This window comes from Trachypithecus francoisi, unplaced genomic scaffold, assembly GCF_009764315.1.
Source record: "Trachypithecus francoisi isolate TF-2019V2 unplaced genomic scaffold, Tfra_2.0 Contig01585, whole genome shotgun sequence".
Lineage (NCBI taxonomy): Eukaryota > Metazoa > Chordata > Mammalia > Primates > Cercopithecidae > Trachypithecus > Trachypithecus francoisi.
The window spans coordinates 9444003-9466088 of NW_022681444.1; the positions used below are offsets into that span (position 1 = coordinate 9444003).

Here is a 22086-nt window from a genome sequence, read left to right on the forward strand (position 1 = left end):
CCGGCTAGTTTTTTGTATTTTTTAGTAGAGACGGGGTTTCACCGTGTTAGCCAGGATGGTCTCGATCTCCTGACCTCGTGATCCGCCCATCTCGGCCTCCCAAAGTGCTGGGATTACGGGCTTGAGCCACCGCGCCCGGCCAAGATCACCTCCTAGAAGCATCAGGAGACGGCACACTTCTCCTGGAGTCTATCCCTCCAGAGTCCACAGCCCAGAGGCTCCCCAGGGGCATTGAAGAGTTGGTCTCTAAGCCTCCTGGGGATGTTCTGCTTATGACAAGATCACGTTCTCCTCAGCCCCACCTGCTCTCTGTCGGGCCAGGCTGCAAAACCCCGGCCTGGGAAGTCCTCACCTCCTGCTTGAGCGTCAGCCTGGACATAATTTCGTTGTGGTCGATGAGGGACAGCTCATCCACTTCCTCCTCCGACTGAGCAGACTCCAGAGCATCTGGTGACTTTGGGGCCCTGAGGGGAGAAGTGGTTTGTGTTGCAAGTGTCAAACCAGCCCAGCTCCTGATGCCTGGAGGCCAAGGCAGTGCTGGTGTGCACCGCTCAAAACTGCTCCCGGAACACGCCTGCCCCGATGGCAGCTACATCACTATGGACTGGATCCTCAGCTTTGCTACTGATTGGCTGTGTGGCCACAGGACATTCCCTGCTGCCTCCGGATGTCCCATCTGTCCACGGAAGTCATTCCGCTGGGAAAATAAAAAGGTTCCATTAAGCTGTTTGAGCGATGGTCTCAGCCACTCTCTGCCAAGGCCCATTGCACAGTCAGCATTTAGAGAGTCGTCTAAAGGTTAGGAGGAGCAAAGGGGCAAGCAGAATGGGAGAGAAAGCCGCACTGCTGTTGAGGCTGTTCCCCATCTTCTCCAAGGACCGACTCGCCACGGGACCCTTTGCTTGGCACTAAGAAAGAGCTGTGAATCAAGCAGACATAGCCTCTTGTCCCTGAGGGTTCAGTCTAGCAGGAGACAGAATTTATTTATTTGTTTTCTTTTTTTTTTTTTTTTGAGACGGAGTCTCGCTCTGTCGCCTAGGCTGGATTGCAGTGGCACAATCTTGGCTCACCGCAACCTCCACCTCCTGGGTTCAAGTGATTCTCCTGCCTCAGCCTCCTAAGTAGCTCGGATTACAGGCACATGTCACCACATCCCGCTAATTTTTTTCTTTTTTTTTGAGACAGAGTCTTGCTCTGTCACCCAGGCTGGAGCGCAGTGGCGCAATCTTGGCTCACTGCAAGCTCTGCCTCCCGGGTTCACGCCATTCTCCTGCCTCAGCCTCCTGAGTAGCTGGGACTACAGGTGCCCGGACCATGCCCGGCTAATTTTTTTGTATTGTTTTTTAGTAAAGATGGGGTTTCACTGTGTTGACCAGGATGGTCTTGATCTCCTGACCTCATGATCCGCCCGCCTCGGCCTCCCAAAGTGCTGGGATTACAGGCGTGAGCCACTGCGCCAGGCCACTAATTTTTGTATTTTTAGTAGAGACAGGGTTTCACCATGTTGGTCAGGCTGGTCTTGAACTCCTGATCTCGTGATCCTCCCACTTTGGCTTCCCAAAGTGCTGGGATTACAGGTGTGAGCCACCGCGCCTAGCCATTTATTTGTTTTTTTGAGACAGGGTCTCCCTCTGTAGCCCAGGCTAGAGTACAGTGGCGTGATCTTGGCTCACTGCAGCCCTGACCTCCTGGGCTCAAGCCATCCTCCCATCTTAGTCTCCCAAGTAGCAAGGACTACAGGCACAAGCCCCCACCACCATGCCTGGATAATTTTGTTCATTGTAGGGATGAGGTCTCACTATGTTGCTCAGCTGGTCTTGATCTCCTGACTCATGTGATACTCCCGCTTTGGCCTCTCAAAGTGTTAGGATCACAGGCATGAGCCACTGCGCCCAGTCTTTTTATTTTTGAGACAGAATTTAAAACAAGTGGTCACGGTAGCACAGAGAAAGGAGAAGCCCAGAAGGGTACCACAAGCACAAGCAGGGGGTCTGGGCTCGTCTAAAGGTTAGGAGGCTTCTGGAATGGGATGGGTGAGCCGAGGCTTGCAGCACTGAGCCCAAGTTGCTGGCGGAAGGATGGGAGAGAACATTCCCCACCAAGGGGAAGGTGGGACGGCCGGGAGTGTCCAAGATGAGTCTCCCAGGTTAGGGTGTTCTGGGGAGAGTGGAAGCTGGGCCTGCAGATATACCTGGCTTTCCCCTGGCATTTTCTTCCACGTTCCTCTGTTTTATACTGGCCAGTCTTGTGGTCATAGGTCAGTTTATCCCGAGGTATCTGAGATGTAAAAATATGTCTTTATGCCAGGCGTGATGATGGCTCACGCCTGTAATTTCAGCACTTTGGGAAGCCGAGGCGGGTGGATCACTTGAAGTCAGGAATTCGAGACCAGCCTGGCCAACGTGGTGAAATCCTGTCTCTAAACCCTGTTTCTAAAAATAGAAAAACTAGCTGGGTGTGGTGGCGCTCGCCTGTAACCCAGCTACTTGGAGGCTGAGGCAGGAGAATCACTTGAACCCGGGAGGCGGAGGCTGCAGTGAGCCGAGATGGCACCACTGCACTCTGCCTGGGTGACAGAGCGAGATTCTGTCGCAAAAAAAAAAAAAAAAAAAAGTGCCTTCAGTAAAAGAATATGGATGGGTCATATTCAAGACCCATGCCCAGTCTTGATAAGAACCCTGCTCCATATCTCGTCAATGTTTAGCCTGTGGTTTGGCCTTGATGGAGGGACAACATCCCACAATTATTTCTGAGCAGTCAAAGTGTTCATCCTTCTCTTTCACGAGAACCATCTGGAACTCTGAAGATGATACCTTGGGGTCCGGTGAAGCTGGTGGCACCCCCATGAGCTGCATTTGCTTGGCCCACACACTTTGCCCCAGGTATTAACCTAGAAACCACACCATTCCTGGCTTCACACCTGGGGAAACCTCAGTCTGGGCAGACAAGTCAGAGAGACAAGTCAGAGAACACAAGAGTGGCCAGGAGGCAGGCTGGGCAGGTGGCCCTCTTCAACAGGTTCCTATGCAATGCTTTCTCATTTCTTTTTCTTTTGCTATTTTTATTAACTGCCTCTTCAACCTGAGCCCTGAGCCCTGATAATGACAAGTGGGCACTCCCTTGCTCTAAGGTCACCAAAGACCCCAGAGATGGCTAAAGCTTGACCTAAGGATGGAGGAAAAGCTTGAACACGTGGAACATTTCACAGTGAAGGGGAAGTCAATGTGAAGTTGCAGTGGGAGTGACCATTTGCAGACCCCACACATCATATTTCACAAGTGCATACTGGGGAAATTCACTACATATTTCTATACTCAGTCAGGTTTGCTTTCTGCTAATATTGAAAAATGTGGCTGGGCGCGGTGGCTCACGCCTGTAATCCCAGCACTTTGGGAGGCTGAGGCAGGTGGATCACGAAGTCAGGAGATCGAGGTCATCCTGGCTAACATGGTGAAACCCCATCTCTACTAAAAATACCAAAATAAATACCAAAATAAATAAATAAATAAATAAGCCGGGCGTGGTGGCAGGTGCCTGTAGTCCCAGCTACTCAGGAGGCTGAGGCAGGAGAATCGCTTGAACCCAGGAGGCAGAAGTTGCAGTGAGCTGAGATGGCGCCACTGCACTCCAGCCTGGGCGACAGAGCGAGACTCCGTCTCAAAACAAAACAAAACAAAAGTTATAAGACATTAAAGAGCTATAGTGACTAAATGCAATGAACAGCTCCTGATCTTGGCTGCAAAAAATTAAGATACACAAGACATTTTTGTTAGCAACACAACATGCACACGTATGTCTAGAAATGTCCCTGATAACAAGTTTGTAGGTGGAAGGGTGTCTTTTATGCTCCCTATCAACCTGAAAGAGGCCAAGACCAAGGAAGGTTGGCCTGGGATTTGAAAAAGACAAGACAAAGCTATTGTGGGTAATCTGTAAGGTAGATAATCTAGATGCAAACAACGAAGAAGTAATGGCAAACTACATGTGAAGGCCTTTGCAGGGTGGGGTAATTAGTGATTTTTCTTGCTTTCGTGCAGTTTTCTATGCTTTTCAACAGTCTCTACCCTGAGCTTGTATTATTTGAGAATCAGAAAAAAAGGAAGAGGGTCAGGTACAGTACAGTGGCTCATGCCTGTAAGCCCGGCACTTTGGGAGGCTGATGTGGGAAGATCGCTTGAAGCCAGGAGTTGGTGACCAGCCTAGGCAACACAGCGAGACCTCGTCTCTACAAAAAACTAAAACAATCAGCTGGGTGAGGTGCTGCATGCTTGTAGTCCCAGCTACCTGGGAGGCTGAGGTGGGAGGATCGCTTGATCCCAGGAGTTAAAAGTTATAGTGAGCTGCGATTGTGCCACTGCACTCCAGCCTGGGTGACAGATCAATACCCTGTATCTAAAAAACGAAAAAAGGAAACAAGGAAAGAAGGAAGAGTTTCAACTTGAGACACCCTCAGGCCTAGGGGCCAGCTGGGAGGGGCCGCTCAGGCAGGCCTCATGAGTGGGTACGCTGTTCTCGGGGGACCCAGCTCCTCTGGGTCCACTTCCTACCTCTCACTGCTGTCTCTGCTGTCCTTCCCAGGGACGCTGCTGACCGCTGAGGGGTCTCTGGGATGTCCGTCTTTCCCAGCCGGTGGTTCCTGGAAAGAGGAGTGGGTGCTGAGTTCTGGACAGGGGCCCACTGCGGGGCTGCTCTGTCTTCCCAGCATTCCTGCCTGCAAGTGGCCGTGGAGTGCAAGTTCCTATGGAGCAATCTGAGATGTGAACAAATTAACAATGAATGCCGTTAATCACAGGAAACACAAGCCCTGGAGACTAGCATCTTGGGCTTTGGAGAAAGTGAAAGGTGCCACTATTTGTAACATCTGTAAGCTGCCAATCTAGGCAAAGCCACCTCAACCACCTCTTCAAAGAAGACTGTCATAGCCACTCCTCCTGACCACAGCCAGGTGCTGGGCTCAAGGCTCTGTCCGCTTCCACTCATCTGACTTTGTTAGTGAGCTAACACCATCGTCCCCACTCCACGCACAGAAACAGAGGTCAGAAGTCAAGGACCCTGCGCAAGACCACACAGCTCATAAACAGCAGAGCTTGGATTTGAACCCAGGGCTATCTACCTGCAAAGCCTGTGCCCTTAACCACTGGGCCCTGCTGTTGTGAACCACACTCTGCCGATTTAAAGTTAAAGAAGTCCTCAGGGCTGCAGTGCTCAACTGGGTTCGGTCCACAGAGGGCCAGCTGCTCAGGCCCTGGGGTGCCAGTCCCCTCTTCCTCCGGCAGACTCACTTCCTCCTGGGTCCCTGGGCTGGCCCTACTCAGTGACAACATGGCCCTCCAACATCCCTGGTCTGCTGCTGAGGCCTGATGGAGAACTGGGGCAGGACAAATACAGAAATAGTGCTTCGAGGCAAGGAGCCAGTGAGCCCTGGAAGCATCACCGTGGAGGGAGAGAGCCGTGCAAAGCTGGCCTCTCCCTGCGCATGGACTTCGCCATGGGGAGGCTGAGCCGGGGGGTGCCAGAGGCACAGGTCAGCAGAGGAGAGAGCCCCCACGGACAGTGGGTCAAATCCTATTGGAGTGAACACTCTTCAGTGTTCTACAGCTTGCTAATGTCTGAAACAGGGCTGGCTCTGTGTGGGTCTCTGAATCTGTAAGGTGCTGAGAGAACCACCTTAACGGGTGTGACCAAGCTCTTCATGGGCAGGGCCCTGCCCTGGGGTGGATCACGGGGAGTCTTCCACTCCTTATGGGCCTCCCTTCAAGGAACTTGTCCCACCTGGGCTCGTGGGGAGAGCAATTTCTGAAGCTTTGGAACTTGCTCATGTTTGGCTGAAGCAAAACTTGGAAAGTGGATTGCTCAATAGAACTGGTGTACCTCGACGGTCGGGAGCTGGGACAGCAGCGTCACGAGGGTGCTGACGTCAGGTACCTTGCGCCTCCCTCAGGAGGGGGTGTGCATAGCCATGGCAGGGGCCATGGGCCAGACTCGACTCACCCGCTTCCTCGGAAGCAGTTAGTGTTGGAGCAATGGGACATGCTGGGGAGGAGGGAGATGAAGGTCTGAAAGGCCCTATGGGGAGAAGAGTCCCTCCCTCTGCATGAGGGACAGAAGATGAAGCTAACACCAGAAGATGAGGAAGGAACCCCACAGAGAGCACCGGATACACAGCTGGGGCCCGTGCCATGCTGCTCCCAGAGATTTCTAGAAGACCCATCTGGCCAGGCTCTGAGGAGTGCCACACGCATTGAAGCAGGAGCAAAGGGCAGACCTCCACCTGGAAGCCATGTCCTCTCCCAAGGGCCGAGCTGGCTCCCAGCAGCCTGCAGGAGCCCAGTCTGCTGGTGAAAAGGAGGGGGCTCAGCCCAACAGAAGCAGGTGCGGGGGAAGCGGCCTCGGGAGGGCAGGGCCCAAGCCCTGCCAGGCCAGGCCACATGCAGGAGGCCGCCCGAGGTTACTTACTCCTCGAGAGGGAGCCAGCTCCTCGCTGCTCTGGCCAGAGGAATACAGATTGACATATTCACCCTCACCAGCTTCCTCACTGGCGTTTTCACTCTGGGGGAGATAGGATGAGAGGAAAGACACATGGGCCAGGCCCTCCAGCCAGCCCTCACAGCTGGTCAGGGGACGCCACGGCCTGCACTCTGCTCTCCCCAGGTGCAGAGAGCAAAGCTGCTTTTGGCACCTCTTGCCTCTGCGCTAGAGAGGACCCAAGTCTCCTGCAGCTGCTTCTCCAATGGTGTCCGGGGCTAAATCATCCTGGAGAGACGATCTCACTGTAGCGGAGACGGCAGGGGTCCCCAGTGTGGCGGGAAACGATTATGCAGGGAGAGAAGCAACACATCAAGACAATCCCACACACTAGGGAGTGGGGTCCGCTGCCTGCACTTCCTCTGCCCCATGTACTCGTCTGCTCCCATCAGCAAGGCAGCATGTCTCTGAGGTGGACAAAGCGCTACAGGCACTTTAATAGGCTTCTGTCATCGGCACCACATGCAACCAAACAGACGCTCGCCCTCAATCTGTCACCTCCACACTTACAAAGGGGTGTGTGACACCCTTTCCCTAAAAACAGACAACTAAATGGAAAGCTAGTAGCACTTTGTATCTCATGCGTCTGATAACTTCATCACTAAATGGCCACTCATCTATTTGTGGAAAATCAGATTCCTAGATTGATAGAACTTTGAAGAGTCAGTTCTGTTCTGGCAACAGATGGGCTACCATTGCACCTTGTGACCCGCAGTGGCTGTCGGCTCAGCAATGCCGCCAGCAGGTGTGCGCTGGCGCCCCCTGACTGCTAGTGAAGGGGAGGCAGTGTCTTTCAGGAACAGTGAAACCGCTTTTTAAAAAACCATGCAGCCCCACGTGCAGAGGTATGTGTGGGTGTGTGTGTGCGCGCCGAGTTCTCACCGGGTCAGTGAAAGAGGTTTCGGAAGGAAGGCAGACAGTATTCCCATGAAAGCTGCTCTCCTGAGAAGCTGAGAGAGGCCCGTCCACGGTGCTGGGAGGTGGACCGGCCATGGTTGGCACGGCTAAGTCAGAGCTCTGAGACTGGTGGGCAGGTGGGAAATGTGGAGAGGAAGAGGAGGTAGGCGGAAGGAAAGGCGGAACGGAAGCTTGGTGGTGAGGCACGAAATCCTGGGAGTAGGACCTAAACACAGACTTATACTACAGAATCCAGGTGGAGAACAAACAAAAACGAGAATACGGGAAGAAAACAGAAAAGAGAAAAAGTAATTAGATTGGCAGTAGCTGAGCAGTGACAGGCCGTTCATAGTAACTCTAACGGGGCCACCAATCACGCCAAGCGACCCCCAGTCCTCTGGCCACTGTGATACCCACACCCAGCACCTCCTCCCTTGAGAAGGGCCCTGAGACTGGAGAGTGAACAGCGCTGTCCTCGGGGCTGTCTAAATGGCCCCATGCTCCGCTGGGACAGAAAATAAAACCTGCGTGGTCCATCGCTGTCTTGCCTGCTCAGGAACCTCACGGCTAAATTCAATGTCACTGTAATTACTCATTTTGAATTTTTGGACGAATCTCTCAGGTTTTATTCCTTAAGCGTCAAACACTGCAACTTTTAAACACTGAAATCCACCTTGAACGCTTTTGGAAAGGAAGGGCTCAAACCCTAAGTGTGGCTGGCAAGCTGCACTATGGAAATGCTAACGATGTCTGAGTCCATTTCTCTTCCTAACCCATTTTCTTTCTTTTTTTCTTTTCTTTCTTTCCTTTTTTTTTTTTTTTTTTAAAACAAATGAAGTAGGCTGGGCATGGTAGCTCACACCTGCAGTCTTAGCGCTTTGGGAGGCTGAGGCGGGTGGATCGCTTGAGCCCAGGAGTTTGAGACCAGCGTGGGCAACATGGCAAAACCCCATCTCTACAAAACACACAAAAATGAGCTGGGGGTGGTGGTGAGTGCCTGTAGTTCCAGCTGCTCTGGAGGCTGAGATGGGAGGATCACTTGAGCCCAGGAGGCAGAGGTTGCAGTGAGGCAAGATAGAGTCACTGTACTCCAGCCTGGGTGACAAAGCAAGGCCCTGTCTCAAATAAAAACAAATGTGATCTTACACCTTTGATGCCACCTTGTAGCCACAAGGCTATACTCCCCCAGATGCTCATCAGACAGGAAAGTCTGACACTGCTGAGAAGTGACAGCAAATCCCATGGCTTCTGGGGTCCAGTGAGCACCCCAGGCTGGGGCTCTGCTGCTGAAGGAGGGACAGAGGCGTTCTAGGACCACTGGTCAGCAGCCTCCACATGGAGAGAACCTAATGATGTGATGTCATCGTGTCCTACAAAGGCCTGCCACCATACTGCTACCATCATGGGGAGCCTGGAGAGCGCTGTGGGGCTGGCCACGTCCAAAGTCCTTGCAGATATGGATGAATGAATGAGTCACAAAATCAAACAAAACACAGACCTTGCCAGGCTCACTGGCCCACTACAGAGGTCAGGACGTGAGGAAAGTCAAGCCCAACACAAATGTGCGTGCCACTCACTGAAACATTCTCTGTGTTTGCTGTGGTTGGGGATTTTCAGAACCCACAGAAAAGAGGAAGAAGAGGAAGACAAATGAAGTTTTAAACTAACAAGAGGTCAAAGCCACTCATCCTTAAGTTGTTTTTTGTTTTCACTTTTGAGACAGGGTCTCACTCTGTCACCCAGGCTCACTGCAGCCTCGACCTCCTGGGCTTAAGCAATCCTCTTGCCTCAGGCTCCTGAGTAGTTGGGACCACAGGTGCATGCCACCACGCCTGGCTCACTTTTTGATTTTTTTTGTAGAAACGGGGTCTTTCTATGTTGCCCAGGCTGGTCTTGAACTCCTGAGCTCAAGTGATCTGCCCGCCTCAGCCTCCCAAAGTGCTGGAATTACAGGGATCAGCCACCATGGCTGGCCCTTAAGCAGTTTGGCAAAGCTACCCTTTAACCTGTACAAAGAGCTACTATAACTCGAGGGACAACGCAACCCTCTCATTTCCACCCGTGTGTACAGCTGTGGCCCCTTCCTGGCTGCACTGACCGGAGTTTCAAGCTCCTCCCTCTTCTCACTCCTGTGAGCTCCAGTGGCTGCTAGATCTCACACCAGATCCATGACATCTGCCCTAAGAACTCACTACCACTTACACATCTGCTTTCCCCATCTAACCCACAAACTCAAGGCCAACCCTCGGCCATGGTCAGATGAATCAGTGGAAGTGTCATACACGCGACCAGCACTGAACACTCAGGTACCTGCACAAGTGAAGTTCCCTTCATATCCTTCTGTCAGGAGAAGCTCGGGGGGGCAGACACCCTACTTGGTACACCCTGGCTTGCCACCCTTACCTAAGCCCTCACAGCAGGCTCCACGCAACACTTCAATGTTTCACAGCAATTACCCAGGATGGCGCTGCAGGCCTGGGAGCTCACTCTGAGCCTTCCTGGGATGGCAGTGGGGTGAAGGGCTTGGCTTTCTGGGTTTTCCATCTCATCTCTGGAGGATGCCTGCACACAGCAAGGCTCCCTCGCTGGCTGGGAAGGTCCACAGAGAAGACAGCGAGCAGGATGCACTGGCTGAGCGGTGGGACGGCGTGCTGCCTTCAAGAAACCCTTGCACGACTGTTTCAGGGAGTGGCTCAATCTTTTGCAGGAGCCCAAATTCTCAGATCTGCCAGATGTTCGTTCCCAACACCCAGACACTGCCACGAGATTTGCTAAACACTTCTCTCTCACCTTGTCTTGCTGCCGCCTAGTTTAAGAGTCATGCTCCACGCCAACTCCTTCTGGAGTCTTGACACAGCCTCATTGGCGCCATGTAAAGTCACTTTGTGCTTACATGTGCCCTGCAATAACTAGCACCTGATTTACACATACACAAATGGCTTTTGTGTCATCACAAAATGTACCAATTTGGAGAAGTGTCGTCCTAACCAACCACACGGTGTGTTTAGCGGGTTTTAATTCAACAAGGTGAGGGGCAGACTCCCAAAGTGCGGTGCCTCTTCCGGGAGATGGCACAGGGCAGCTGCTGACTGCACGATCTCCAGTTGCCCCTCGTGGCATCTCTGCCTGTGTGCCCTAGTAGAAGTGACTGAAGTTCTCGAGCCTTAGCTCAAGCTGTTCATCTTTAAAATGGGGATGAAAACAGCCCCTCTCCCATAAGGTTTCTGCGGACGTTCCGTGAGACGCACAGCACTACATGCAAATCCTCCGCAGGGTGCTGGTGTGGGCGACCTCTCGGCCAGCAGCAGCTGTCTTCTCCTGCCCTCCAAATGATCCAGGAACTGCTCTAAATAACAGCACTGGGGCATTCAGTAGGGACCTAATATGGATTTGCTGACACGTATTTTAGTAGGCACCTAATACATAGCCTAGGCACCGTATTATTAATTAAGGTGCCTAGAATATTGCCTGACTCACAGCAGCGGCTCAGTTTTGAGCGTGGATGGGTAAGAGACAAACTTCACCCACTGCATGGGTTCAGGTCCAGACACTGGGGAGGGAGGCTCAGGGAGACGACCAGGGGTGTGGACTGCCAAGGAGGGGGCAGCTACCAAGGAGAAAGGAAGGAGAGTCGGCCTCTCTTGGACAAAGGAGCCTGGCCTGGCCTGGCCCTCCCTCTGCAGCTGTGAGCTCACGCTCTGGTATTCAAGCTATGCAGTCATGCTGGGACAAGAGCCAAACTGGAAAGGTACCTTCACGGGACAGGGAGACACAGGGAAAGCCTTCTGATCACCATGAAGCCGTTGTTGTGCCCCTTGGGCTCTGCAGATGCCAGCAGCTGCATCAGGGCTCATGATCACACCATTTTCAACAGGCCCTCATCTCTACCGATTCTCCAGAGCAATACTTCCAGCCCCTTATGATCATACTTACCCACAGGGGCAGGGAGAAAGGCAGGGAGGGCCGTTCCACAGAAACGCCGCCTCACCACAGCCGGGGGTTTATTTCAGGATCTGGCTCGTGCCCGGCTTTGCTTCTGACGAGCTGCTGCTCTCTGTGTAGCAGGAACTTTTATTTATAGCCAGAATACGACTGTTTGGGCTGAGGATTTTAGAACGGGAAGGGCTGCCTGTCTGAGACTTGCAAACTTCTGCAGAAGATCTAGGGGGTGCCAGTTAGGAGAGGGGGTGTATGGCCCCCAATGTCAGCCCTGGTCACACAGTCAGTCGAAACACAGCAGGGATTGCCTCACGAGGACGAGAACAACTACTCCTACTATATCTTCCTGCTGGGCAGATGAGGCGTTGTATGAATCATCTCAATTAACCTACTCACAGTGCCTTACGGTTCTCATAACTGATGAAAATACTGAGGCTGGGAGGGGAGACCACGTGCCTAATAACACAGCTGGTAAGAGGCAGCGTGGGGATGGCTGATATCACAATCAGTTTCTGTTTTCTGAAATACTGAGTGTATCCCAGACATAAGACAGGCCCTAATCATGCGATCCCACAGTTCTGCAGGGTACAGCCTCACCAACTCTGCAGAGAGTTCCTTAGCTGAGTGCTTTATGACGCCAGGCATGCAAAAGCCCAGTGAGCTGAGACTTGATCCATAAGCCAGGATGCAGAGAGGGGTGCACTGGCCGGAGTGCGGCAGGACAGGCAGGGAAAAGGTGGAATCAGCAACCAGCTCCTTTGGAAACACACCCCTGAAAGCAACTGGGCCCCGGAGTCAAAACGATGCTGGAGGCCGATGACCTCATATGCGAGCGTGTGGCCAATTCATTAAAAGGCAAAGCTGCTTGAAGCTGGCCAGGCAGCAGTTTTTTTTTTTTTCTCACAAGTAAAATACTTAGAAAAGGCACCAGTTTTCGGTGACACCTTCTCTCTATTATAGTCCTGGCATGGAAAAAGGACTAGGGGTGGGCCCTGTGTTGCCTTAGCAAGAAAGCAGGAAAGATCTTTTTCTTCCTTTCTTTTTTTGAGACAGGGTCTCGCTCTGTCACCCAGGTTGGAGTGCAGTGGTGCGGTCATGGCTCACTGTAGCCTCGACCTCCTGGGCTCAACTGATCCTCCTGCCTCAGCCTCTCAAAAAGGGGGGACTATAGGCATGTGTCACCAGGTACAACTAATTTTTTGGATTTTGTAGAGATGGGGTCTTGCTGTGTTGCTCAGGCTGGTCTCCTACTCCTGGGCTCAAGTGATCCTCCCACCTCAGCCTCCCAAAGTGCTGCGATTATAGGCATGAGCCATCGTGCCCAGCAGGAAACAACTCTGAATCCTCAATATAACAGCCACTCCACTTAATTCCTCTGCTGATCAGGAAGACCGTGTGCCAGAGGAGGCTGTCTACTCATCAGCGGCTGAGGGTTAGGGACACAGGCCGAGGGACCTTGATCAGAACGGTTGCTCCACAGTGACTTGAGCTCCAAGCCCTGGAGAACTGTCAGCTCCACCAGTTACAGGGAAATGTGGTCATGTAAATGGATGGATTCATTGGCACGGTGAAGTGTTTGGGAAGAGAAGTTGCCAGAAATTGGTTATTACTGTATAATCTTGGCTCAAGCAAGGCTTATGACTTCAGAGTTTTTGGATGCTACTTAGCAAAATAGATAAGCTATTGGACAGCTGGTTTTCGGGTTTAAGTTTTTATTCCTCATTTGTGAGAAAACACATTCAGGGGAAGCTGCTTTTCTAGTGTGGTCTGGGCTTCCTTCCCCAGTGGAGAATCAATGGGAGCTACAGCTCAGCGCCGGCGGTGGGCTCAGAGCACATACGTCCTTCAACTACGGACTGTGAGCCTCACAGTGTGGGCCCTAATTGATCTATTCTGGAAAGAAGTTGAGCTTTTAACTGCTGACGAGGCCCACATGATTGCCTGGGGAGAAAAGCTTATCTGATTTGATTCTTACAGAGATGGGGTACGAACACTCCCAGGACACCCTCCTGCCTCAGGAAAGGTGCTTGGTAACACTCCTTGTTACTCCATTTGGCAAACTATTAGGGAGACTTCTGGCTTTGTCTTCTCTTTCTTTACAGTCCCAATTAACTACTGGTTTACAGAAGGGTCTACCTTACTTTGGTAGGGTCTACCTTAGGCCCAGGAGCAACTCCTCTTCTTTGATGCCCTTGTGTTAATTTGTAACAATAACTACACTTTACATAATGTCAAAAGATGAGTTCCAAAGCCAAGTGGTAGGTTCTGAGGCCAATGCCACCAGCACCTGAACTGAGATCTGCCACAGACCGTTTTGTGTTTGATCCTGGTAAGGAGGCAGTCATCCTTCTCCTCAAAGAAGGGTAACATTAGCATTACGTTGGGTCCAAAAAATATCTTCTCCCTTTTCAAATAAACTTCTTAGTGGAGCTTATTTTTAAAAACCACTTGAATATCCTAAGAAAAAAAGGATGTAAAAGAACAAAAACGTGTTGCTTGGGAGAAGATGGGTGAATGTAAAAGTTCCTTATTAACTTCCTTCTCATGTGACATATTTTTACAACTGGAATCACAGTATCTCCCTTGAAAATACTACGTTTTGGCCAATGGCTTTATGGCAAATTACACTCTTGCAAAACCTCCAATACATTCTAGAATGCTCTGTAATTCACTAAGTGTTGATCTGAATAGCATCAACCCTTTATAGAAAGATTTAATACACAATGAAAAATGATTCAAATTCAGCTCTAGAAGTCTGACAACTATTTTTACTCAGTTTGCATTTCAACAGCCTGACAGGGGCTCTAATTTATACTTATTCTTAGAACTCTATTTAGAGCCTGTAGCTACACTTTGTAACATGTCAGACCATGAAGGACAAATACACGCCTCTCGATGTCCAGCCTACACACTTCTCTTTTGACTGAGCCTTACGAGATCTCAAAATTTATTTGGCAATTAAGCAGTTCAAAAATGTTAACCTAACACTGTATTTTTCATGATGGGGATCTGGATTCCAACCATGGCTCTAGCTTAACTCGGAACAAATGGCTCAGCTTCTCTCTCTTGGCTTCTCCATCTCTAGAACCGCAGTGAATCTCGATCACAGAGTAGTAAGGAAGGCCCTCGATAGGGGGACGGCAGCCCGATGTGGAAGTAAAGGCAAGAGGCACTGGATGTGGAACTGGCCCTCAGGGTGCGTGTGAGCGCATGACCTTTACAAGGAATGGGGGTGCTTTTGGTACCGGCCTTCCAAGAAGGTTTGTTTCTATTTCCTATAATTTTATCTTAAAATTTCTCCTCCGTAATTTTTCCCAGCACCCTGACTGAACTCCCACCTGACAGTCTGCCTGTCACAGATGGGAGTCAGAGGTACAACCACGGCCAGGTGCTACAGTGACACTACTGCGCCTGAAGCTGGTCCAGGGGCACCGACCAGCCAAAATGCCAGGCTGTAAACAACAAAGATTCTCAAAGTCTAGAACCAGGGGGCGGAAACAGCTGCATCAGACTGGTTGCTTTTGAAAGCCCCCAACACAAGGCACTCTCAGCTCTGCTCCTGCTGTCAGGGCTGTGACCAGTCCCGCTCTCGAGATGGGCACACTCCCTACCGCCCACAGTAAGGCAAGGCAGGCTCACTCCTGGGCTCAGGAGGTAACACCGTCTCCTCCAGAGCTGGACATTTCTCCAGAGGTGGCTCTACAATACCCCCTGAGGGTCGCAGTGACCTGGAAGGGGCTCTGGTCTGCATGTACCTCTTTCCACAAGACCGGGTCAAGCTGAGTAGGATCTAATCCAGTCTTCACTCTTCAGAGTAGCACTGGGTCTATCAGGAAGAGTGGAAAAGCACAGGGGGAATGCACTGCAGGAGCCAAACTGTGTTTCAAGGGCTCTGCAGACAGGTACTACCCGGGAAACTCTTGACCCAGACACAACAGCAAGAGCCTCAGGTTAGTAGGGAAGGAAAATGAGGAAGAGAATGGATTCTTGGCCAGAGCCTGGGATCAATGCATCTGTTACATGGGAGCTAGAGGCTAGGCTGCACCAAAGCTGCCAGTTCACAGCTCATGCCTGCTCCTCAGGGGACATGCAATCCTGAGAAGATGAACCGGAGCATTACACAGGAAAGCAGCAGCCTCCCCCATGTGGTGAAAGATCTGATGCTAATACCTCCCTTTCCATGAAATGTTGGTTGTGCATCTCGTACTACATCATGTGGGCTCTTCATCCTTATAAAAACCTTGTGCTCCCATTGCACAGATGAGGAAAGGGGGGCCCAGGGCATTGGGGCGGGGCGGCGTGCTCAGGTTCATACAGCAAGTAAGGAGAAAACATGGTGCAGAAGAAGACGGGGTTGAGCAGGAAGCAGAAACTTGTATGTGGGGAAGGGATGAAGGGAAGGCAGTGGAGGTGTGAAGGGGACAGGCTCACGGTAGAGTGGGGAGAAACAGTGTGAGGGCCTCCTAAGAGCCAGGGAAGCTGGCCCTGGTTCTGCAGGGATGTGGTGACATTTTAGTCTAGCTGCAGGGTTGAGAAGCAGGGAGGGCCTCTGACTGCAGAGGCAGGAAGGCCAGTCAGGAGCTGCAGTGCATCCAGGTGAGACACGGGAGTGGGGAGGAAGCGAGTGGTCACAGGCTGGAGAGAAGTGGACCCACTCAAGGCTAATGCCCTGTGCAGTATCAGTAGGACGTGGTGGGACGGGGAGAAGAGGGGCAGGACAAGAGTGAATGGGCACTGCCTGCCTGTCTGCTATGTGCCAGGCATGGGGACTAATTTTTGACCTCAGGGAGCCCAGGGTCTGGTGAGAGAAGCCTGCATGCAAACAGCTGGAGATCCGCAGAGACTCAACCTTGGACTTGTAGATTCTGCCTCAAAGGGGATGAACTTGTAGACTCTACCCCTAAGGGCACAGATTGGTAGATGCTACCCCTAAGGGTATGCACTGGTAGACTACACCCCTAAGGGCACAGACTGGTAGACCACACCCTTAAGGGCATAGACTTGTAGACTATATTGTGCTGCCAAACCTCCAAGAATGGAGGAGAGTCTAGGAGTCAATGGTGTGAAATAACCTGAAGCGCCTATGTACTACATGAGCTACGCCAGGCCAAGGAGGACCATGTACCAGTGGGAGGCAGAGGCCTCAAGGAGGCTTCGCAACATGGAGACAGCGGCACAGTCCTTTCCCCAAAAGAGGAGCGCTCCATGCAGACCGTGCAAAGGGAGGGTCCGACCAGCCTGTGCACCACCAACACCCCCACCCCATCCAGGGAGGAAGGGCTGCCTTGAGAAATCCCTCTCCCACCCTCGGCTACTGGGTTCTGCCCACAGATGCTCCCTGCTCTTTCTCTCTCAATGTGATCTAGCTCTGACCAGGACAGAAAGCCAGTAAGACAAGATGGCATCAGGGAGGAACGAGAGACAAAGGTCAGGATGGCAGAAACTTATTTTTTCCAACAAAGTTTCCAACAGGTGCCAAGAGCCCCACGGGACTGTCTTCCACTTCCCTCCCGTGGGCCATTTCGTTTTCCTCCTCCTCTCCTTCTCTCTCTCTCTCTCTCCCCTTTCCTGTTTGGCCTTTAGGCCCGTCAGCGTGCCCACGGTCTCTGTGATGGCTCATCCTTGGGGATGGTTTGTGGCCAGGAGGTTGGGGGTGGGGAGCGAGAGAAAGAGCGAGCAAGGGAGAGGCAGACACATGGGCAGAGTGAAAGAACCCTACCACGGGTCCCGAGGAGCTGGGCCTGGCATTTCCCAGTGAGGGGACACCATGGCATGGGGACCGAGCGTCTGCATGAAGCCCAAGCCTTCTGTTGAGAGCACGTGTGCTGATGCACAGAAACCTGGGCCCATCTCAGAAAACGACTGTTTCACCCAGAATGGGATGCCAGCTGCTCTGCAGACCCTTTTTAAAAAATTAAAGTCCTCAGGATGATACACACTTAACTCTCCTTGCCTGAAGTTTTTTTTTTTTTTTTTTTTTTTTTAACAGATGACAGTTATTACAGGCATTTCAATGTAACTTCTACTCACAACTTGGGTCTGCTAGCAGTTTTAATTATCCAGATTCATTCTGGAAGCCAAGATGGTAAAGAAATATTTCAACAGATTTCTAGCACCCAAATAGATCTTTTTGTGACAGTAAATGCCCATAACTTTCAGTTAGCAAAGAAAGAACGTACAAGAAAGTAGTGTGGGGTACGGAGGAAGGTGTTTTTTCTTTTTTTTTTTCCTTCTTTTTTTTTTTTTTGAGACGGAGTCTGGCTCTGTCGCCCAGGCTGGAGTGCAGTGGTGCAATCTCCACTCACTGCAAGCTCCGCCTTCCAGGTTCACAACATTCTCCGGCCTCAGCCTCCCGAGTAGCTGGGACTACAGGCACCCGCCACCATGCCCGGCTAATTTTTTGTATTTTTAGTAGAGATGGGGTTTCACCATGTTAGCCAGGATGGTCTCGATCTCCTGACCTCATGATCTGCCCGCCTCGGCCTCCCAAAGTGCTGGGATTACAGGCGTGAGCCACCGCGCCCGGCTGGAGGAAGGTGTTTTTTCCAATGCCAACCCTGCAGCACCAGCAGGGCACAGGCAGCCCTAATGGTTACTGAGAGATTGTGCATAATATCTTAGTCAAGGGCACCGTGAATAGGAACCAAATCTACAACTTTTGAGATGTGCAGAAGCAGAGAAAATGCAAGCCAGAGAAGGGACATGCAGAGGAGAGGGCCATGGGAGTCTGCTGTGGAAGGTGGGAAGGAGTAGGGTAGAGAAAGCAGATGGGCAGCCACCAGGCAGGGCCACCATGGGAATACACAGGCAGCCCAGGGAGCAAGAACCTGGAGAGCAGTCAAGAGAGAAAACACGGGCAGCACTGCTCCTTCTGGGAGGGATGGTGAGGCTGTCACTCAGACATGGAGCCATGCCCCCACATAACAGCCACAGGCGGGGCCTGGCCCAATCAGGATGGCAGAGGCTGCACCCATCTCTTTATATCTTTCCTGCCTCACGGTCATGCATACATTCTTCTCAACACCTTTCTTTTATCAAGCTGGTCCGAATGCCCCCGAGACCACATGTCAGGGTTTGGAGTCCTGTCTGTGTTCAAGTCTCCTGGGGTTAAGGCCTAAGTCAGGCAAGAGGCGAGTCTATGGACCAGGAGCTAACGCCTCTGGTGAATGAAGGGCCAAGCAGACAGGACTGAAGCCTGTGCGGGGGACAGTAGGAGGGACCCCCTGGGACCAACTCGTAGGCGGTGCTGGTGAGAGAGAAGTCCAGCAAACAGTCGAGTCCAGGCCCGGCAGAGCCTGCGGGTGGGGAGGACTGGCTTTTCCTGGAGTGGAGGTTCTGGGGAGATGGGAAGGAGGGCTGTCATCGTTGCCCTCATGACCTTATTCTAAGTGCTTACATTTGAGATGACCTTCCCGAAGGGACACTGGGCTTCCTGGCCTCCATGCCTCTGGCAGGTCCTTCTGCTTGGAACATCTTTAACTTGCTTTTCATGCCCTTTAGCTCCTAAAATATCCCAACTGTCTTTCAAGCCACAGCTCAAGCTCCACCCCCAGCCCCCACGACCCTGTCCTTGCTCCACCACCCACAAAGTTTCTTTCTTTCTTTTTTTTTTGAGACGGAGTCTCGCTCTGTCGCCCAGGCTGGAGTGCTGTGGCCGGATCTCGGCTCACTGCAAGCTCCGCCTCCCGGGTTCACGCCATTCTCCTGCCTCAGCCTCCCGAGCAGCTGGGACTACAGGTGCCCACCACCACGCCCGGCTAGTTTTTTGTATTTTTTAGTAGAGACGGGGTTTCACCGTGTTAGCCAGGATGGTCTCGATCTCCTGACCTCGTGATCCACCCGTCTCGGCCTCCCAAAGTGCTGGGATTACAGGCTTGAGCCACCGCGCCCGGCCAACCCACAAAGTTTCTATGCCTACAACTCTCATGTCATTCCTCACACATGCCTTAACATGGTGTGAACTTGTATTTTACATGAAAGATGTCTTAAGACTCCTATATACCCCAGGGATAAAAACCATGATGTGGCCTGGTGTGGTGGCTCACGCCTGTAATCCCAGCACTTTGGGAGGCCAAAGTGGGCAGATCACCTGAGGTCAGGAGTTTGAGACCAGCCTGGCCAACATGGTGAAACCCTGTCTCTACTAAAAATACAAAAAATTAGCCGGGCGTGGTGGCGGGCGGCTGTAATCCCAGCTACTCTGGAGGCTGAGGCAGGAGAACTGCTTGAACCCGGGAGGTGGAGGTTGCAGTCAGTCGAGATCATGCTACTGAACTCCAGTCTGGGCAACAGAACAAGACTCCATCTCAAAAACAAAACAAAACAAAAACAAAAACAAAAAACAAAAAACCATGACGTACTCAGACCCAAAATTAATTAAAATGTGTGCAGATGTTTTTGGTTCTGCAGCAGGCTTCGTGCCTGTCTTCCTCTGCCTGCTGACCTGCAGCCCTGCTTTGGCCGGGGCCATCTGCTTTGGCCGGGGCCATCTTCCTCAGCTGGATGTCTTTTGCAATCTGGCCCAGAAAAGTTGATGTCCTGAGCTTGCTGAATTAAAGCCATCCCTAGGATCAGGGGAGGAGTGAATGAGAATACTTCTCAGTATCCACTTCAATTTAAATTGTTCCACACAGGTTTAGTGCCCTACAAATTCCCGTGGCAAGAGGTTGTCAACGGTTAAAATCTTTTAGTAGAAGTAACCGTCCACTGTGTCAAGAACCATATGAGTTGTCTTCAGATTTGATGACTGCTGTGTTTCCTAGGGGCACCCCTTCAGAGTTCCATGCTGGACAAACGACACAGGCCCAGGAGCAACGAACGAAGAAATTCAGGCATAAAGGGCGCTCTGATAGTAACCCAAAGCCCTGTGTCTGGGGTTCATCTTAGAATTTAACCAACGGATATATGAAGAACGTGTTGGCACTGTACTAAATCACTTTTCTGAGGTTTCAGTGTACTGGATGTTGAATGTTCCAAACGTGGCCATTACTAATGGTTCCTAAGGTATTCTCCTTTTAATGACATAAGGCATCTTATAAGGTCCTTCCCTCGGGGTCCTTGTTGCTAAGAATGCAGCGTTTTACACACAAGATGTCTTAAGGCTCTTGTGTGTCCCAGGGATAAAAACTATGACGTACTCATAACCAAACTTAATTAAAATGCCCTCAAATTTAATTTTGTAGCAAACAGTCCAGTTCATTCATAGTCCTCTAACCCTAACTGCTCAAAAGGGATATTGTAGAAACTCTAAGGGGAAAGAAAACAAAAACAAAAACCTAGCTCAGTCAAGAGCTTGGATTGTCTACAGGCCAAGTTTCGCAAGATTTGTGAAAGGAGCTTGCCAGAGGTGCCTCTGAGGAAACCATGGGCTTCTGTGTGGCCAGAGCAGGGTGCGGGGAGCCTGTCTTCCCAGCATGAGTAGGGCTGCTGGGGGCTCTAAGGAGTGAGGCCTCGGTATCCAGTGGGAGAATGCACTCCAAGGTCCTCACGATAGGCAGGACCGTCTTGGTCCTGGGCACTGGAAGTCACTGGGCATTGGACTGCCCACCCTGGGCACAGATGGAAACCAGACAAAACCAAACTGGAAACCTGAGTTTGGATAAGTCTTTAAAAATCGCCCGGTCCGGCCGGGCATGGTGGCTCACGCCTGTAATCCCAGCACTTTGGGAGGCCGAGGCGGGCAGATCACGAGGTCAGGAGATTAAGACCATCCTGGCTAACACGGTGAAACCCCGTCTCTACCAAAAATACAAAAAATTAGCCAGGCGTGGTGACGGGCGCCTATAGTCCCAGCTACTCGGGAGGCTGAGGAAGGAGAATGGCGTGAACCAGGAAGGCGGAGCTTGCAGTGAGCCGAGATCGTGCCACTGCACTCCAGCCTGGGCGACAGAGTGAGACTCCGTCTCAAAAAAACCAAAAACCAAAAAACAAAAAACAAAAAATCGCCTTGTCCAAACTCATCATTTATAGAGGGGGGAAAATGGCCAAACAGGTTAGCTCTCATGTGTAAAGTTAGAAGCAGAACAAGACAAGGATCCAGAACTCTTATTACTAAGACAATGAGAGCAAGAACAGTAATAAGCTAAGCATACTACATACCCAGCCGTTTCACATAATTTTACTTAATCCTCACAATTACAAAATACGATGCAAGTAAAATCCAGTCCCAAAGGAAAGACGCTGAAGCAAAATTGTTCTAGAGTTCTTTCCCCTGTGCGAAGTTTCATTTTAACAGACGAAAGGGAGAATGTGGCCATTTTGCTTCCTGGACATGCACAGGTGCCAGTGAAAGACTCCCCTCTTCAGTGCCAGTCCCTAGGCTTAAAGCAGTAAACTCTTTAAACAAATGGCTGCAGCCCATTCCCTTCCTGGACCCACGGCCCGTGCAACACGACTTAGCAGCAACTACCATAAAGAGGCAGAAACAACTTCTGTGTTCCCTGAATCTGGGCTGGCTTTGTAATTTAACTGAGCAAATGCAATGGAATAGGCATCACACCACTTCTGAGCTTAGGCCCTAAGGGGCCTTGCACGCTTCCATTTGTTTTTATTGGAAGCCCGCCAACTGTCATGTGAACAAGCCCAGGCCAGCCTGATGGAGGTGACAGACTACATGGGTCCCAGCCAAATCAGCCCCATTGTCCCAGCTCAGGTCCCACAGATGTCAGTGAGTTCAGCCAAAATTGGCCAAGTCTGGGCCAGAGCAGCACAACCATCCTGCTACTC

General features: G+C 51.4%; 1 protein-coding gene across 11 annotated transcripts in view; it reads right to left on the reverse strand.

Moving 5' to 3' along the window:
* RAPGEF1 (Rap guanine nucleotide exchange factor 1) overlaps positions 1 to 22086 on the reverse strand; it is a 166609-nt gene that overhangs the window by 21978 nt on the left and 122545 nt on the right. For 6 of the 11 annotated variants that reach the window (XM_033194546.1, XM_033194513.1, XM_033194497.1 and 3 more), the window contains 4 exons: positions 7408 to 7665; positions 6457 to 6549; positions 4548 to 4636; positions 353 to 464 (listed from right to left, as the gene is read on the reverse strand). In XM_033194546.1, the coding sequence (XP_033050437.1) occupies positions 353 to 464; positions 4548 to 4636; positions 6457 to 6549; positions 7408 to 7665 (552 nt within the window). The remainder of the gene's footprint in view (positions 1 to 352; positions 465 to 4547; positions 4637 to 6456; positions 6550 to 7407; positions 7666 to 22086) is intronic. The other 5 variants (XM_033194576.1, XM_033194565.1, XM_033194556.1 and 2 more) reach the window with 2 other exon arrangements.